This window comes from Schistocerca piceifrons, chromosome 7 (assembly GCF_021461385.2).
Source record: "Schistocerca piceifrons isolate TAMUIC-IGC-003096 chromosome 7, iqSchPice1.1, whole genome shotgun sequence".
NCBI lineage: Eukaryota > Metazoa > Arthropoda > Insecta > Orthoptera > Acrididae > Schistocerca > Schistocerca piceifrons.
In genome coordinates this window covers 419,404,361-419,424,889 of record NC_060144.1, presented here as the reverse complement: position 1 = coordinate 419,424,889, position 20,529 = coordinate 419,404,361, and the positions used below count along the sequence as shown (strand labels likewise).

The following is a 20,529-nucleotide window of genomic DNA, read 5'->3' as shown; positions in this document are numbered from 1 at the left end:
AAGAACCAATTACTTATTAAAGGGGTAGGGTGGCGGTGAAAAAAAGTGTAGATCACGACGAAAGAATACCCTGATTTTATTCACCCATTATTTAAGAACGAGAGCACTTGGTGACTTGCAACAAGCTTTACAGGTAAATTCAAACCTTTAATGAAATTTTTCTCTCAGATACACCCCACATAATGATACAAGGAAAAAGAACACACAGCTTTCTGCAGTATAGGGCGATAGCCGGCACAGTGGCTCACGTTGACAGGCTTAGCTGCCCTCTGCAATAAACAAAAAATTGTGAACGGTTCAACGATGATCTTGAAGGGGTGTCATGGGACTTCCGCACCAAACAAATGCAACAAATAATAACGAACAAAATGAGATTAACATAAAAAAAGGAGTGGCGTCTTTGATTAATAATCAAAACGTATTCGTTCCGAGTTCGAATCCCCCCATTCTTTAATTTCTGATTAAAAATCAGCATTGGCGCCTGAAGACTTCTGGTGTAAGAAGTCACCCTCATTCTGCCAACAGTCTCGTCAAAGAGGGCGAAGGAGTGGGCAGAGGTTCAGGACACTCTTGTCCTTGGGGAAGGAAACTGTCCCTGAAGGCAGGAGAATCACCAAGGATAAACGGCCTGAGGACGCAAAAGACAATGGAAGACACTGGATTAAAGACACATATCGTGTATCCACAGGGCATGAGGCTTGTAATTGAAAAAGTGTCATGATGATCTCGCCACTGGCAGAAGATTCTGGAATAATCCTCATTCGGATCTCCGAGAGGAGACTGCCAAGGAGGAGGCGACCATGAGAAAAAGACTGAATAACCAATGAAAGGATAACGTTCTACCTGCCGCCGCGTGGAATGTCAGAGGCTTGAACGTGATAGGGAAGCTAGGAAACCTGAAAAAGAAAATGAAAAGGTTCGATCTAGATGTCGTGGGGGTCAATGAACTGAAATGGAAAGAAGATAAGGATTTACGTGAGAATCGACAGCAAACCGACACCGACAACAATAGTTCAGGTATACACGCCTACGTGGCACGCCGAGGATTAAGAGATAGAGGAAGTATGTGAAGATATTGAAACGGTATTGAATCGGTCATAACTTTGGGGGTCTGGAATGCAGCTACAGGGCAATGAGTAGAAGAAAAGGTTAAAGGTGAGTATGGATTTGCGACAATAAATGAGAGAGGAGAAAGAATAATTGAGTTCTGTAATAAATTTCAGTTTGTAATAGCGAATACTCTATTCAGGGATTACAAGCGGATGGAGTATACTTGGAAAAGGCCGAGTGATCGGTAAGATTTCAGTTAGATTACATCATGGTCAGACAGAGATTCCGAAATCAAATACTGTATTGTAAGTCGTACCCAGGAGCAGATGTAGACTAAGAACACAATGCATTAGTGATGAAGACTAGACTGAAGTTCAAGAGATTTGTCAGGAAAAATCAGTACGCAAAGAAGTGGGATACGGAAGTACTAAGGAATGACGAGGTACGCTTGAATTTCTCTAAGACTATAGATACAGCAATAAGTAACAGCTCAGATGCTAGTACATCTGAATACGATTGGACATCTCTAAACAGGGCAGTCACAGAAGTTGAAACGAAAAACATAGGTACAAAAGGGTAACTTTGGAGAAACGGTGGGTAATAATGGAAATACTTCAATTGATCGATGGAAGAAGGAAGTACAAAAATGTTCCGGGGAATTCGGCAATACAGAAATACAAGCCGCCGAGAAATTAAACGGATAAGAAGTTAGTTGGTTGGTTTTGGGGAAGGAGACCAAACAGCGAGGTCATCGGTCTCATCGGATTAGGGAAGGATGGGGAAGGAAGTCGGCCGTGCCCTTTGAAAGGAACCATCCCGGCATTTGCCTGGAGCGATTTAGGGAAATCACGGAAAACCTAAATCAGGATGGCCGGACGCGGGATTGAACCGTCGTCCTCCCGAATGCGAGTCCAGGGTCTAACCACTGCGCCACCTCGCTCGGTAGATAAGAAGTGCAAGGAAGTTAAGACGAAATGGCTGCTTAAAACATGTGAAGAAATCGAAAATAAGTGATTATTGAACAGACTGACTTAGCATATAAGGAAAGTCAAAACAACTTTCGAAGAAATTAAAATCAGAGTACTACGGGAATTCCAATGTTAAATACAGAGGAGAGAGCTAATAGGTGAAAATAGTACACTGAAGGCCTCTTTGAGGAATGACATTTGTTTTGATTTGACACAAGAAGTAACAGGAGCCGATTTACAAGAGATAGAGGATCCAATATTAGAATGTATGAGTCTGGCGACATTGCATGTGACTTCCAGTAGGAGACTGCAAGAGCTGCTAAGTACGAGAGTCATCGTACAATCAGCTTAAAAGCTCATGCATCCAAGTTGCTGACAGGAATAATATGCAGAAGACTGGAAAAGAAAAAGGAGGATGTGGCAGATGACGATGAGTTTGGCTTCAGGAAAGCTAAAGGCATCAGAGAGGAATTCTGAGGTTGCGGCTGATAATGGAAGTATGACTAAAGAAAAATCAAAACACATTCATAGGATCTGTCGACCTGGAAGATGAGTTCGACAATGTGGTGCAAGATGTTCGAAATGAGAAAAATAGTGGTAAGTTATAAGGGGAGACGAGTAAAATACAATATGTGCAAGACCCAAGAGGGAATAATAAAAGTGGATGGCCAAGAACGAAATCCTCGGATTAAAAATGGTGTAAGACAGGGATATTGTCTTTCCCCCTATTGTTCTATCTGTACAGCGAAGCAACAATGATGGAAACAAAAGAAAGGTTCAGTAGTAGAATTAAAATGACGGTGGAAGGACATCATTGACACGATTCGCTGATGGCATTGCTACCCAGAATAAAAGTGAAGAAGAATTACATGATCTGCTGTAGGGAATGAACAGTCTAATGAGTACAGAATATGTACATAGATTATATCTAAGAAAGACGAAGGTAGTGAGAAGTAGCAGAAACGAGAACAGTAATGAGAATAGCAAGAAACTTAACATCAGGACTGACGGACACGAAATGGATGAAGTTTACGAATTCTGCTACCTAGGCCGCAAAATAATCGTTGTATGGTCGTGAAACAATCGAACAATTTGAGATGTGATGCTAAACAGTAATGCTGAAAATTGCGTGGACTTATCAGATAAGGAATGAGTAAGTTTTGTGCGGAATCAGAGAGGAAAGGAATATGTGGAAAATACTGGCAAGGAGAAGGGACTTAACATATCTGTTAAGATATTAGGGAGTGACTTCCATCGGACTGGAGCGAGTTGTAAGGGCAAAAACTGTAGTGGAAGACAGATTCGAATACCTCCAGCAAATAATTGAGCACGTAGGTTTCATGTGCTACTCTGAGACGATGAGGTTGGCACAGGAGAGAAATTCGTGGCGGGCGGCATTATACCAGTCACAAGACTGATGACTCAAAAAAAAAGAAAAGAAAAGAAAGAAACCTTACCCGCATATGCCGCTGAACGTAGGTAACATCATTATTCCTTCAATAGAGGAGGGAGGAAGAGACGGGCGGAGAAAGATAACAGGAGGATGTGGATAAGGGGGGGTGGGGAAGAGGAGATGTACAGACCGAGAGAGGGGAGGAGGACTTGGACAGAGATAGTGTAGAGTAGCAGATGTGCATAGGCAAAGGCGAAGGGAGATTGAAAGACAAGTGTGGAGGGGTGGAGGAGGAGGACAGAGAGAAGAGGGTGAAGGAGATGGTCAGAGATTGGAGAGGGGTCAGAGGAGATGGACAGTGATCTGGGGGAAGAAGGAGTTTGATTGGTAGAACTGATATAATTACATATCCAGACAACGCCAAGTACTCAGCTAGTATCCAAATAAATCGATGCCCATAGCTTTTGCGATCAACTTACTGCTTGGTTGGAAATATCTTTCCTGATTTGCCGATTGGACGTAAAGAATCGGTACACGTGCTGCCCCCAGAAATAATTTTTTAAATGTCAGAGGCATATCGTTTCACATATGTGATTCAATGTTGTGACGTTTAAAGCTACAGTGTTTTGTGGTGCCCCTAAAACATGCTTCACATATACCATAAGGGAACACTATTTTCTCATTCGTCGGATTACAACTATCTAGCATGTAGTGCTAATAATGATGATGACAATTGACAGAATATTTGATTGTTACTTAGTTGTATAATCACTATTCTGTGCTTCTCTGAACCTCTAATTGTAGTAACCAGATATGCCACTGCTTACCTGGAACTGAAACATGCGCTCCTGTGCTTCCAAGTAGGAATCGATGTCTTCTGCTGGCTCGTACCAGTCCGAGTTGAGTGCAATGCCCACTTTTCCTGTAATACGCATATAATTTATGTTAAATCTCTACGAAATTGACTGTTTAAAATAGTGAGGGGATTTCATTTTGATTTATAGCTTTGGAGATAATGTTATAATGACGAGAAGCGAAAGCTAACTTAATTGTAAAAAAAAAAATTATTATAATGGTTTTGTGGTTTTGATGTGCAATGTTTTCGGACATGAAGACTTGTAGACAGTTAACTTGATGTACAAGCAAACCTAACAGTCCGAACCTTTGACCAGTACTGAACGACACATATACTTCAGATGCTTTCGTCTTTTTGTAACAGCTAACTTCAGTCTGATTAGAACATAACTGAGGCAATGGTAAAAAGCTAAGGTTTAGAGACCATGCGACATCAGTATTATAGTCTGGTAACAACTTGGTGCTGCTATTAAAGCACAAATGTTGGAAACACGAATGCAAAATCACATTCAACTAAGTTGCTCTCCAGAATGCCTGGCTATCCTTTAGTACTTTGTAGCGTTGTAAAGTAATACGTATTTTAAAAACAGATGGACTATTCACACGTAATTCCTATGGGCAACAGTCAGTGGAGGCAACACTGGAAAATACAGAACAATAATTACTTTAGAACCATCAGAAATATTTTAATGACGTCATATTTCCTTTCAGTTGTTGCTGTGTTTATTTTACTATTGCAATTTCGCCATTTCTGTTATTTCCGAGCATAAAAGTTTTGATACGGAGATTGACAGCGGGAAGAGAAACTGTGGACTCATCTAACAAGAAAAAAAATGAGACATGTTAATCACCAATCTATATTCAAATCAAAATTTTCATATGTGTGTGAAATCTTATGGGACTTAACTGCCAAGACCGTCAGTCCCTAAGCTTACACACTACTTAACCTAAATTATCCTAAGGACAAACACATACAACCATGCCCGAGGGAGGACTCGAACCTCCGCCGGAACCAGCCGCACAGTCCATAACTGCAGCGCCCGCGACCACTCGGCTAATCCCGCGCGGCCCAATCTGTATTCCGGCATAAGAAGCCAGGATCGTTTTGCTAACAGCCTCGTCAAAGAAAGCGGCGGATCGGATGGAGAATCAGATGGAGCTTTTGCACTTGGCGTGCGAAACGTCCCCTAAATCGTGGAAGAAGCGGGAACGATTACAGGCTTCGAATGCGAAGGCAATGGAAACCACTGTTTTAAAGACACATAAGGTGTATGCACGGAAAATGTAGCGGACGTTAGGGAGGTAACGACGAAGAAACTTTGGGGAACAGAGGAAATTCTGAAACTATCGACGAAAAAGAAAGCACAAGAATGTTTTGAGAAACTGAAGAATACAGCAAGTAAAAAAAGATATGATCATCGGAAGGACTGGCTCACTATCGAGAAAAGTCAGCCTTCAGTGAAATTAAAGGCAATGGCGGCAGCTTGAAAAGTGTAATGAAATTTCATTGTTAAATGCAGAGAAAGATCGGATATGTGGAAAGAGTACTGAAGGCCTTCATGTGGGAGGAGTAATGGTCCGGTAGCATGGCAGAAGGAGAAACTGATGTGAAAGTGATGAGGGATCCAGTAATAGAGTCCTAATTTAAAAGAGCACTGGAATATTTGAGATCAAATAAGAGATAGATGAAATAACACGGAATTTCGAAAATCATTGGGGGAAGTGGCAACGAAATGGCCATTCAAGTTGGTATATAGGATACATAAGACGGCCGGCATCCTGTCAGACTTTCGGGAAAACACACAATTCTGAAGATAGCAAGAGCCGATGAGTGCAAGAACTACCGCACAGTCAACACAAAAGCTCATGCCTCCAGGTTGCTAATGAGAATAATACGCAGAAGGATGGAAAATGGAATCGAGACTCTTTAAATGAGGATCATTTTGGCACTAAGAAAGGTACAGGCACCAGAGAGGCAGTCATGACATAGCGCTTGATAACAGAAGGAAGACTGTAGAAGTATTAAGATAAAATAGGGCTTAAGGATAAAAAAAATGCGTTCGGCAATGAAATATGGTGCAAGATATACAAAATTCTGATAAACATAGGAATAAGCTATACGGAAAGACGTGTAACATATAATATTGACCAGAATCAAGAAGATTGGAAGACCAAGAACGAAACTTTCGGATTAAGAATGGTTTAAAACAGTCTTGCGCCCCTACTGTTTAATCAATACGTCGAACAAGCAATGTCAGAAATAAACGAAAAGTTCAAAAGTGTAATTACAAGTCAGGATGAACAGAAATCAATGATAACTTTCGCTGATGACATTTCTAGCTTCAGTGGAACTAATGAAGAGTTACAGAACCTTTAGAGTGGAATTAACAGTCTAATGATTGCAGAATGCTGAGTGAGAGTAAACCGAAGAAAGATCAAACTAATGAGAAATAGCAGAAATGGTAATGTCGCCCATCTTAACCGCAACATCGGTAGTTACAAAGCAGACAAAGGTATGGCATTCTCCTACCTTGGAAGCAAAATAACCCATGACGGACGAGGCAAAATGGACATAGAAAGCTGACTATCACAGGAAAAAAGAGCATTCGTAGAGAAGAGGACTCTACTAGTGACAAACATGGACCGTAAATTGAGGCAGAAAGTTCTGAACATGTACGTTTGGAGCACAGCATTGTTTGGTGGTATGGCACGGGCTGTGAGAAACTTCGAACCGAAGAGAATGGAAGCATTTGAGATGGAAGGATGTTGAAAATTAGGTGGACTGATAAGCCAAGGAATGAGGAGGTTCTCCTCTGAATTGGGGAGGAAAGTAACAGTTGGAAAAAACTGACTGGAGGAAGATGCACGATAACAGGACATGTGTTAAGGTGTCAGGGAATGCTCTCCATGGTACTAGAGGTAGGAAAGAAAGAAGCCACAATCAAGCCACTAATTCTGGGCACACAATCACATCCGAGCTGCCTGTAGACTACCTATCACTTTCCTGGGTCATCAAAAATTTTATTTTCAACATTCCACATAAATAATGACCGAATTTAAAAATTTAAATTGCTAGCATAATCTACTCATTTAAAGGTATATTCTAACGTAAAAGATTCAACGCAGTAAGACAAGTGTTTCGATTATCATCTGTCTAATTGCCTCGGTGCTGCTTAGCTCACTACGTCAAACAACAAGTCTCTATCAATTCAGTTTTTGACAATGAGAGCACTTTGTGGCTTGCAACAACTTTGCACACATTTTCCGTCCTCTATGCAACTGTTTGTCCCTGGACATCAGGCTTTAATTTATTACTTCTTCACACCTAACTGTATTCGCAACGCATTTTCCATACAACATCTAAAATACCATTGAATGTACCTGCAAAGTTTTACCGCTCTACGATATATGGTTCAGGCGATATCACGTTATAAACATTGAGATGCATGAAATTCTACATTTTTCCTTAAAACGCCCTCCAGGTGCACATAACCATGCTTCGTTTGTTCTCGAAACGCGGGATAACAGTTAGAGGCGTGAAATACCTATTGGTCGTGATACGAGAATAGCGCGTTGTTCAAATAATAACAATTTACTTGAGGATTTTGGTATGCAACCTAAGTGCCGTTCAGGAGCATCACCTGCATGCGCCCCAGTAGGCTAAATCTTGTTCAGTTTTGTGAGTACTGTTAAGTGCTGAAACTGTTCCTTGCATAATCTTATAAGTTTCTGTTGAGTTTTGAATACTTTTTATGAATACTATTTTTACGAAATGGTAGACTAATGGGGTTATTATTGTGGAATGGTTTGTGTGTAACTGGAATTAGGTTCACACATTCTTGGAGAATTTATATTTGTATTTCTGAAATGAAGATGACCTTAACAAGTGTACACGTCTCTAAACCTATCACGACAGCTCCCGAATGACCATTTACCCATAATATCATTAGTGTCCGCATCTACCAGTATGGGACTATTCCAGCACATTCATGATAATTCCATTTTTAGTAGCAATTCGAGCCATGCGAATGACATCTTGAGCTCTACGTAGCGTTTTCAGAAACCGACTGCGCAAAATCTACAAGATCTACAAAAAGTTGACACATATCGGTGGACAGAGCTTCTCTCCTAATTTTTAACCGCCGTCTTGCAAAAATGAAGTCTCCATTGCCTTGCTGTAACTGTTGCATTAGCCGTCTTGAGAGAGAATATGATGCACATACGTTAACTTAAGGAGAGTCACAAATGCGTCTCGTGTGTAAGTTCTTAACTCTACAGAGGAATCATGCCTTCCTCACCGTAAACCAATTTCTGTGAAAAATTGTCTTCCTCCAGTGGTTGCGACAACCCTTTGCAAAAATCAGGCCGAAGTTCCTTGTCCCGAATAGTCAAAACATGTAACAACAGTGGCCTCCATGCTTTTGTTCGCAGGCGTTTGCCACAGGATTCGCCAGATTTTGACTGCTTTATCTGTAGTCCTCTACTCGCACGGTTGATACATTTCTTTCGAGCTCCTGGCGGATGTTTCCTGCAGGCGCTACACCTTCTCTGCTGACGGTCAAGGCCGATCTGTTTACTTCCAACAGGTAAGTACCGGCCTCTCAGAATGTATTGTACCACCAATGGATTGTTCTGTCATTTGAAGCTTTCACGAGGTATATGGTACTAAGTAGTTGCCGACCCGACAGAATTCGAACACCTTTTGTGAATTCAAAGACACAAAACGCACACATCGCTCCATTATACACTACTGGCCATTAAAATTGCTACACAAAGAAGAAATGCAGATGATAAACGGGTATTCATTGGACAAATATATTATACCAGAACTGACATGTGATTACATTTTCACGCAATTTGGGTTCATAGATCCTTAGAAATCAGTACCCAGAACAACCACCTCTGGCCGTAATAACGGCCTTGATACGCCTGGGCATTGAGTCAAACAGAGCTTGGATAGCGTAAACGGGTACAGCTGCCCATGCAGCTTCAACACGATACCACAGTTCATCAAGAGTAGTGACTGGCGTATTGTGACGAGCCAGTTGGTCGGCTACCATTGACCAGACGTTTTCAATTGGTGAGAGATCTGGAGAATGTGCTGGCCAGGGACGCAGTCGAACATTTTCTGTATCCAGAAAGGCCCGGACAGGACCTGCAACATGCGGTCGTGCATTAACCTGCTGAAATGTAGGGTTCCGCAGGGATTGAATGAAGGGTAGACCTACGGGTCTTAACGCATCTGAAATGTAACGTCCACTGTTCAAAGTGCCGTCAACGGGAACAAGAGGTGACCGAGACGTGTAACCAATGGCACCCCGTACCATCACCCCGGGTGATACGCCAGTATGCCGATGACGAATACACGCTTCCAATGTGCGTTCACCGCAACATCACCAAACACGGATGCGACCATCATGATGCTGTAAACAGAACCTGGAGTCATCAGAAAAGATGACGTAATGCCATTCGTGCACCCAGGTTCATCGTTGAGTACACCATCGCAGGCGCTCCTGTCTGTGATGCAGCGTCAAGGGTAACCGAAGCCACGGTCTCCGAGCTGATAGTCCATGCTGCTGCAAACGTCGTCCAAGCGTACGTGCAGACGGTTGTTGTCTTGGAAACTTCCCCATCTGTTGACTCAGGGATCGAGACGTGGCTGCACGATCCGTTACAGCCATGCGGATAAGATGCCTGTCATCTCGACTTCTAGTGATACGAGGCCGTTGGGATCGAGCACGGGGTTCCGTATTACCCTCCTGAACCCACCGATTCCATATTCTGCTAACAGTCATTGGAACTCGACGAACGCGAGCAGCAATGTCGCGATACGATAAACCGCAATCGCGATAGGCCACAATCCGACCTTTAACAAAGTCGTTAACGTGATGGTACGCATTTCTCCTCCTTACACGAGGCATCACAACAACGTTTCACCTGGCAACGCCGGTCAACTGCTGTTTGTGTATGAGAAATCGGTTGGAAACTATCCTCATGTCAGCACGTAGGTGTCGCCACCGGCGCCAACCTTGTGTGAATGCTCTGAAAAGCTAATTATTTGCATATCACAGCATCTTCTTCCTGTCGGTTAAATTTCGCGTCTGTAGCACGTCATCTTCGTGGTGTAGCAATTTTAAAGGCCAGTAGTGTACATTCGACGTATCTGACCTCGTCGTGCGCTTCGAAACTACACCACCTTGCGTATGAGAAACGTCAAATTTGAGAGGGGCTATGTCCACTGATACGTGTCATTTTTCTGAATGTCTTGTATCTTTCTTACAATCATCTTCCGAAACCCCGGTTGTGCTTATGAATAATCCTGTATATTGATGTAGTATGTAGATACAATGTCTTTTATAACAAGTTGCTAACTACTCCGTCTTGGAACACTAATGTGTGAGAAGACAGCACCTGGTGTGCTCACCGTTCTGCGTGGCCCGGTACTCCTGCTCGTACAGGCGGTAGACCCTGGCGTGAGCCCGGATCATGGTGTGCGCCGCCAGGTAGTTGCCGATGCCCGAAGCGTTCTGTGACGGGGCCTGCCAGCCGGAACTGGAGTAGCCGCACGCCACTATGTACGGCTCGTTGATCGTGGTCCACCACTTCACCTGCAGCAGCGGAAAGCCCAAGACATTAGTAGTCACTGACAAGTCTAACCGCAGCATTCGAACCTGCTTCCTTTCTAGAGCAATGTCTTCAATTTTCCTGTGTTGTAATCTATTTTTATTTATAATAAGCTAATGAAACATAGCAACAACAAAAGACTATTAACCAAAATGAGTGTGAAATCCTATGGGACTTAACTGCGAAGGTCATCACTCCCTAAGCTTACACACTACTTAACCTAAATTATCCCAAGGACAAACACACACACACACACGCCCGAGGGAGGACTCGAACCTCCGCCGGGACCAGCCGCACAGTCCATGACAGTAGCCACTTAGACCGCTCTGCTAAAAAAGACTATTGAAAGGAAAAAGAATGGTAAATGTACATGTTGTATTTTAGGGAAGTATAAGTGTATAAATGACGTTAAACTTCGTTCAATAGCTACACTCTCATTAAACTTTCCAGTTCATTCACGAATTTCTTGCTGCTACTTAACAACAACCATGACTACATGACTCTGTAGTCTGTCGCCTGTTGCGCTTCAGTCTGGAATCGCGTGACCGCTACGGTCGCAGGTTCGAATTCTGCCTCGGGCATGGATGTGTGTGATGTCCTTACTTTAGTTACGTTTAAGTAGTTCTAAGTTCTAGGAGACTGCTGACCATAGATGTTAAGTCCCATAGTGCTCAGAGCCATTTGAACCATTTCTGTTGCCTGTTGTCTCTGTTCTGCGGAAAACAGACGGCGTTAGCACTGAATTGCATACAGAAATCCTCGGCTACAGTGTTTGTCACTGTCCACTTCTTACCCTGTACAAAGAAAACAGACTGAGACGACGGGCAAAAATACAGTCATTTCGCGCACTATACGACCGATGTGAATGTGTTGATGTTCAAACACGTGGCACCCGACGTGACATAGTTCCAAACCTTGGAACTGGGTAGAGAGATGTGTCTATTTCTGAATACAAAAGGGAAAGTATAGTTAACAATTAACATGCGCTTGGGTACATTCTTACCGACAATAGTGGAACTACGGTCCATAAAAAAATACGATTCATTAAACAGTCAATTTTTCAGAAATTGGAATGTAGCTACTACCTCCATAATGAAAAATTATTTCAAAATTTCGAGGCCAAGAAAGCACAGAGAGAAATCAGAAAATTATCGTGCCTAAGTGTAGTGGATTAGCGAAATTTTTTATATAGCGCGTGTGAAAATTATCGAGATCTGAACTTCATATATGCTGTCGATGGACATACCTGTGAGCAAGTTGAGAAATTTGAGATTTTAAGGAAGTAGTTGTTGACAATGCTGGACATCCTCTGTATGTAAAGATCAACAAAATTCTGGCCCACTGAGAATATAATAAAAACTTTTTTCGCCTATCTGAGGAAAAGAAGTTTGCACTGAAACAGCAAATCGACAACAAATAAAGGTAGCGGACAGCTTACTCCAAACAAGGCACACTGAGTATTAGGGCTTAAATCCAACTAAAAGCTTAGATGATTTGTGGGGGACTTCCGGCAAAAGAGCGATCGTTGGGTTACCAACGGCCTTGTTAAGGAGTTGCGAATATGCTGTTGGCCTTGAGGTGCGAAATTGCTCCTAAAAGGCGGACGGATAAGCAATGATCAACGGCAGAAACATGGAGCAGGGCATGGAAACCAATCCATAAATGACATATCAAGCTTACGCACAGGACGTATGGTTACTAACTGAAGAAGTGTCATGATGATCTCTGCATTGGCAAAAGATTCCGAACTGGTTCCCTTCTCATATCTCTGGAGGACTACTGTCCAAGCGAAAAGAACTTGAATAATCAACGAAAGTGTAAGTGTTCTGTATGTCGGGGCGTGTATGTCAGAAGTTTGAGTCCGGTAGGGGTTTATAAAATCTTGAATGGTAAATGTAAGTGCTCCGTCTAGACGTAATTGGAAAGGGGCGGTGTAAGGGGAGGGGGGGGGGGGCAGGACGGAAATCGAAGGAAGACAATGATATTTTGTCAGACGAATGTATGGTAATATCAATAACTGTAGAAAGTGGTATAACGTGAACAGGATATGTCTTTAATCCGGAGGTCGAACAGAGTGTAAGTTACAATTCTGGTAGGTTGTTCCTAGCAGAATTGAATGTAAACCAATGCCTGTAACAGGAGTTTAGTATGTGTATGTCACAAAAAGAAGATGAAGTTGTAGAGATAATTTGTGATGGCACTGACCGGGTAAGTCAGTGTGTAAAGGGAGACGATAAACTAACAATCAACAGAAATTCTGTAGTAGTGGCAAGTATAAACAGTTACGGGAGAATATGGTCTTGCTAGTAGGAATGAGAGACTAGGAAGCCTAGCAGACTTCTAAAATAAACATCAACTAGTGATAGCGAATACACTGTAAAAAAAAATAGCAAGAAGAGGCGGTGCTCTTGGAAAAGACCCAGAGACACGGGTAGACCCCAGCTTGGTTGCATCATAGTCGGGTAGAGTCTTTGTAATCAATACATAACGAACAGCAAACTAAAGTTAAGACAATCGTTCGGTACAATCAATGGGAAAGGTATTGACAAACTGAGGTAGGATGAGATCCGTTTGATATTCTCCAAAGCTATAGATACTGCGTGAATAAATACTATAGGCAGCTGTTCAGTTGAAGAGGAATGGACAGCTCTGAAACGGGCAATTTTGGGAGTTGGACAGACGTAAGTACAGCAAAGAAAACCATTTTGCGCCGAAACTCCGGGGCGTTAACATGCGTGTAGTCGCGGAGCATTGTTTACTTCGATTGCGTATCTGGTGCCACTCAGTCACTTGTGTTGGTGGTATGTGTGTGAGGAAGACCTTAATTCTCTTTGTTATGACACACTTATAGGGTGGAATAGTTAGCATAGGAGCCACGTGAAGTTATTCAAAACTTGGACAGCTGGCCCTATGGGGAATGCGGCTACCGGGCCCCGTTGCCATTCGATGCCAGATCAACAGCCGCTACACTTAGCGGTCGCGGAGGTCATTGAAGTTCTCAGTGATTATCCCAGCAATGACACCATCACCTCATCCGACACCGGGGCCTCGGGTGATGTGCAGAAGCGAACATTGGTGCATGAGGAACAACAGAAGAGCGACGAACGAACAGCAGTACAACAACCAAACAATGGAAGTAACCAACTTATGGCAGCAGGGCGCAAATAAGGCTTTGCCATTAAAGAGTCCCGTAGCTATTGATAGACCTATTCCTGAATCTGCACTTGCCAAGCTCTTCTAGTGTTCTAGTGATACAAACAATGCTGTTCCCGCTAGCCGGTCAGCTTACAAATGGTTCAAATGGCTCTGAGCACTATGGGACTTAACATATGTGGTCATCAGTCCCCTAGAACTTAGAACTACTTAAACCTAGCTAACCTAAGGACATCACACACATCCATGCCCGAGGCAGGATTCGAACCTGCTACCGTAGCAGTCGCGCGGTTCCGGAATGAGCGCCTAGAACCGCTAGACCACCGCGGCCGGCTCAGCTTACATAATGAATAAAAATAACCATTACCGAGACAGTGAAATTGTCCCTTTTTGTATATATGTTACAGTCAAAACCCGTTTTTAGTTAGAAGGCGTTCTTACTAGTTAAAACTAGTTTTTACTGAGTCACTTCGTCAAAACGCGTTTTGCTAAGTTAAAACTAGTTTTAACTGTCTTTCGCTTTTGACCAGCAGTAAATTCTAGTTGTAACTATGGCTATCAGTATCATCTAGCAAGAATGCGTTCCACTAAAGCTGATCTGCACGTACTTAACCCCTCGACCGTGTTGTTTGGATGACAGTGGGAAAAGCATAAGAAGAGAAATGTGTGTGTATTGTGAAGAGTGCGATATTGGATTGTGTGCAATACCATGCTTTGAGATATACCATACAAAGAGTCATTTCTAATAAATATTCTTCAAGAAACTGTGTTTCTTTTAGATCTGCCACTAAAACACTTCCTCACTATTTAAAAATTAATAATGATTAATTTTTATTCCCCCCATGAACCATGGACCTTGCCGTTGGTGGGGAGGCTTGCGTGCCTCAACGATACAGATGGCCGTATCGTAGGTGCAACCACAACGGAGGGGTATCTGTTGAGAGGCCAGACAAACATGTGGTTCCTGAAGAGGGGCAGCAGCCTTTTCAGTAGTTGCAGGGGCAACAGTCTGTATGATTGACTTATCTGGCCTTGTAACATTAACCAAAACGGCCTTGCTGTGCTGGTACTGCGAACGGCAAGGGGAAACTACAGCCGTAATTTTTCCCGAGGACATGCAGCTTTACTGTATGATTAAATGATGATGGCCTCCTCTTGGGTAAAATATTCCGGAGGTAAAATAGTTCCCCATTCGGATCTCCGGGCGGGGACTACTCAAGAGGACGTCGTTATCAGGAGAAAGAAAACTGGCGTTCTACAGATCGGAGCGTGGAATGTCAGATCCCTTAATCGGGCAGGTTGGTTAGAAAATTTAAAAAGAAAATGGATAGGTTAAAGTTAGATATAGTGGGAATTAGTGAGGTTCGCTAGCAGGAGGAACAAGACTTATGGTCAGGTGATTACAGGTTTATAAATACAAAATCAAATAGGGGTAATGCAGGAGTAGGTTTAATAATGAATAAAAAATTAGGAGTGCGGGTTAGCTACTACAAACAGCATAGTGAACGCATTATTGTGGCCAAGATAGACACAAAGCCCATGCCTACTACAGTAGTACAAGTTTATATGCCAACTAGCTCTGCAGATGACGAAGAAATGTATGATGATAGTGAAGGGTGACGAAAATTTAATAGTCATGGGTGACTGGAATTCGTCAGTAGGAAAAGGGAGAGAAGGAAACATAGTAGGTGAATATGGATTGGGGCTAAGAAATGAAAGAGGAAGCCGCCTTGTAGAATTTTGCACAGAGCATAACTTACTCATAGCTAACACTTGGTTCAAGAATCATAAAAGAAGGTTGTACACCTGGAAGAATCCTGGAGATACTAGTAGGTATCAGATAGATTATATAATGGTAAGACAGAGATTTAGGAACCAGGTTTTAAATTGTAAGACGTTTCCAGCGGCAGATGTGGATTCTGACCACAATCTATTGGTTATGAACTGCAGATTGAAACTGAAGAAACTGCAAAAAGGTGGGAATCTAAGGAGATGGGACCTGGATAATCTGAAAGAACCAGAGGTTGTACAGAGTTTCAGGGAGAGCATAAGGGAACAATTGTCAGGAATGGGGGAAAGAAATACAGTAGAAGAAGAATGGGTAGCTCTGAGAGATGAAGTAGTGGAGGCAGCAGACGATCAAGTAGGTAAAAAGGCGAGGGCTAATAGAAATCCTTGGGTAACAGAAGAAATATTGAATTTAATTGATGAAAGGAGAAAATATAAAAATGCAGCAAATGAAGCAGGCAAAAAGGAATACAAACATCCCAAAAATGAGATCGACAGGAAGTGCAAAATGGCTAAGCAGGGATGGCTAGAGGACAAATGTAACGATGTAGAGGCTTGTCTCACTAGGGGTAAGATAGATACTGCCTACAGGAAAATTAAAGAGACCTTTGGAGAGAAGAGAACCACTTGTATGAATATCAAGAGCTCAGATGGCAACCCAGTACTAAGCAAAGAAGGGAAGGCAGAACGGTGGAAGGAGTATATAGAGGATTTATACAAGGGCGATGTACTTGAGGACAATTTTATGGAAATGGAAGAGGATGTAGATGAAGACGAAATGGGAGATAAGATACTGTGTGAAGAGTTTGACAGAGCACTGAAAGACCTGAGTCGAAACAAGGCCCCGGGTGTAGACAACATTCCATTAGAACTACTGACGGCCTTGGGAGAGCCAGTCATGACAAAACTCTACCATCTGGTGAGCAAGATGTATGAGACAGATGAAATACCCTCAGACTTCAAGAAGAATATAATAATTCCAATCCCAAAGAAAGCAGGTGTTGACAGATGTGAAAATTACCGAACTATCAGTTTAATAAGTCACAGCTGCAAAATACTAACGCGAATTCTTTACAGACGAATGGAAAAGCTGGTAGAAACGGACCTCGGGGAAGATCAGTTTGGATTCCGTAGAAATGTTGGAACACGTGAGGCAATACTAACCTTACGACTTATCTTAGAAGAAAGATTAAGAAAAGGCAAACCTACGTTTCTAGCATTTGTAGACTTAGAGAAAGCTTTTGACAATGTTAACTGGAATACTCTCTTTCAAATTCTGAAGGTGGCAGGTATAAAATACAGGGAGCGAAAGGCTATTTACAATTTGTACAGAAATCAGATGGCAGTTATAAGAGTCGAGGGGCATGAAAGGGAAGCAGTGGTTGGGAAAGGAGTGATACAGGATTGTAGCCTCTCCCCGATGTTATTCAATCTGTATATTGAGCAAGCAGTAAAGGAAACAAAAGAAAAATTCGGAGTAGGTATTAAAATTCATGGAGAAGAAGTAAAAACTTTGAGGTTCGCCGATGACATTGTAATTCTGTCAGAGACAGCAAAGGACTTGGAACAGCAGCTGAACGGAATGGACAGTGTCTTGAAAGGAGGATATAAGATGAACATCAACAAAAGCAAAACAAGGATAATGGAATGTAGTCAAATTAAATCGGGTGATGCTGAGGGAATTAGATTAGGAAATGAGACACTTAAAGTAGTAAAGGAGTTTTGCTATTTAGGGAGTAAAATAACTGATGATGGTCGAAGTAGAGAGGATATAAAATGTAGACTGGCAATGGCAAGGAAATCGTTTCTGAAGAAGAGAAATTTCTTAACATCGAGTATAGATTTAAGTGCCAGGAAGTCGTTTCTAAAAGTATTTGTATGGAGTGTAGCCATGTATGGAAGTGAAAGATGGACGATAACTAGTTTGGACAAGAAGAGAATAGAAGCTTTCGAAATGTGGTGCTACAGAAGAATGCTGAAGATAAGGTGGGTAGATCACGTAACCAATGAGGAGGTATTGAATAGGATTGGGGTGAAGAGAAGTTTGTGGCACAGTTTGACTAGAAGAAGGGATCGGTTGGTAGGACATGTTTTGAGGCATAAAGGGCTCACAAATTTAGCATTGGAGGGCAGCATGGAGGGTAAAAATCGTAGAGGGAGACCAAGAGATGAATACACTAAGCAGATTCAGAAGGATGTAGGTTGCAGTAGGTACTGGGAGATGAAGAAGCTTGCACAGGATAGAGTAGCATGGAGAGCTGCATCAAACCAGTCTCAGGACTGAAGACCACAACAACAACAGTTTTTATTCTGCAGCAGCGTTACTACTGTGAAAACCTTCGAACTGTTAGGTATTCAGTTGTTAGATAATCACTTGTCCCCACAACAATCGCACATTGCGTGTCAAATACGCGCCGCTACAATAAGCGCTAGAGGCGCGGAAAGAATTACACGCGCGGCAACAGTTCTAGGGGCCAAGACTCCCCGCATGGGCAGCGCGGCAGCGGCCGACAATAGCCCGATACTGGGCGCTTTTCGCCACAACGAACAACAGGGTCGAGGGGTTAAGCACGTGCAGATAAGCTTGTGCGTATTTATCATGGCAGACCTAAATCAAGAAAGGCGATGGAAAGAAGAATTTGTGAGAAGGATGTTACAGATTGAAGAACACAACAAAAGAGAAAACCACTACAATGTTATGACAGAAGAATCTTACGATAAATTAGTGGACGAAACTGAAGAAGCACAGTCAGCTGAGAAAAAGACACAGAAGCAGTACAGAAGATTAAATTGATTCAAGGTTATTAACATTTGTGGGACCAGGAAATTAAGAAAAGAGCCTGTGAAGTACTACTTATGTGTCGAAGACATTTTCGACGTTATTGAAGCAGCTCATCAGGCTGTTGGTCATGGAGGTCAAGACAGATTAAAGGATGAAACTTCAAGAAAACATGCAAACATAATAGTGGAGATGATAAACATTTGTCTGTCTATGTGTGAAACTTGTCGGCGCAAAAGAAGCCTTAAGAAAAGGGGGCATGTTTCGAAACCTATTCTTCATTCAGAAATGAACAGTCGTTGCCAAGTTGATCTGATCGACATGCAAACTCAAGAAGATCGTGGATTTAAGTATATAATGGTGTATTAGGACCACTTGACAAAATCTGTTTTGTTAAGTGCACTGCAGAGCAAGAGGGCAGGGGAAGTGGCAGATCATTTAGCAGATATATTTTTCACATTTGGTGCTCCTTATATGTTACGCTCTGACAACGGCAGAGAACTTGTTAATTCAGTCATAAACGAGCTGGCTGTATTTTGGTCTGAGTGTAAACTGGTTCACGGAAAACCGATGCACATCCAAAGCCACGGTTTTGTTGAACGAGCTGAAAGATTAATGCCAAAGCCCCCATAAGTTTTTTCTTAAAAAAAGGAACAAAACGGAGAAACCTTGGGTAGCAGCGAAATACTTCAAACGATACGTGAAAGGAGGAAGTGTAGGAACGTTCGTGGAAAGACAGAATTACACCAATATAAATCTCTTGGGAACAAAAATGTAGTAAGTCCAAGGATGACAAGGCTAAATGGCTGAAGGAAAATGTGAAGGACTCGAAAAAGAAATAGTCGACCGCTGGACTGATTCACCGTACAGAAAAGTCAAATGGTTCACATGGCTCTGAGCACAATGGGACTTAACGTCTGAGGTCATCAGTCCCCTAGAACTTAGAACTACTTAAACCTAACTAACCTAAGGATATCATACACATCCATGCCCGAGGCAGGATTCGAACCTGCTACCGTAGCAATCGCGCAGTTCCAGTCTGAAGCGCCTAGACCCGCTCGGTCTCACCGGCCGGCCCAGAAAAGTCAAAACAGCCTTCGGAGAAGAGGACGGGTACGTGGTAAGAGAACATTTAATGTCTGTAAAAGGGGGTGTGGGGGGCTGGTGATGTGATTTTTTTCCTTACTCGTTAGTCTTCTAAGTGGTTTGGTGTGATCCTTCACGATTTCTCTTCTGCTGACCTCTTCACCTGACGAAGCAGTTGCACCCTACGTCATCAGTTGTTCGTTGGATGAATTTGTTGGATGAATTCTAATGTCTGGAGTTCGCTTCACTTTTTCCGTTTTCAACTTTCTTTAGTATCACATCTTAGCACATGCGATATTACGCTATCCCTTCTTCTAGTCAATGATCTCCTTATGTTCCTTTCTCCAGAGTCTCCAGAGATCCTCCCCATTCCTTATCTTGTCAATCCGCGTGATTTTCAAAATACTTCTATAACACCACATCTCAGACACTACGCTTCCTTCCGTTTCGGTTGTCCCACATTGCATGTTTCACTTCCATACATGTATGGGCTTCAAATATGTCTTCTCTGAATTTTATTCGTCACATTAAGACATATGTTTCATAGTAATAGACTTCTTTTGGCCAGGAACGTCCTCTTCGCTTGTACTCATTTCCGTTCTATGTCCTCCTTGCTTCCTTTGACATACATTATTTTGCTTCCAAGGTAGCGGAAGTCTCTCACATCTTTTTCTGCGTGGCCCTCAACTTAGACGGTAAGTTTCTCACTAATCACATACCTGCTACCCGTCGTTAAGTTCGTCTTTCTTCGGTTTACACTCAGTGCCTGTTCTGCGCTCATCAGATTGACCGTTCCATCCAACAGGCTCCGCAGGTGTTATTCACTTTCACTG

The 20,529-nt window shown here is 42.5% G+C and overlaps 1 protein-coding gene across 1 annotated transcript in view; it reads right to left on the bottom strand.

The window, feature by feature from the left end:
- Window positions 1-20,529, bottom strand: part of LOC124805753 (myrosinase 1-like) — an 86,379-nt gene that overhangs the window by 54,551 nt on the left and 11,299 nt on the right. Inside the window, exons 5-6 of the mRNA XM_047266321.1 lie at window positions 10,691-10,874; window positions 4,239-4,333 (exon numbers count right to left, since the gene is read on the bottom strand). Of these exons, the coding sequence (XP_047122277.1) occupies window positions 4,239-4,333; window positions 10,691-10,874 (279 nt within the window). The remainder of the gene's footprint in view (window positions 1-4,238; window positions 4,334-10,690; window positions 10,875-20,529) is intronic.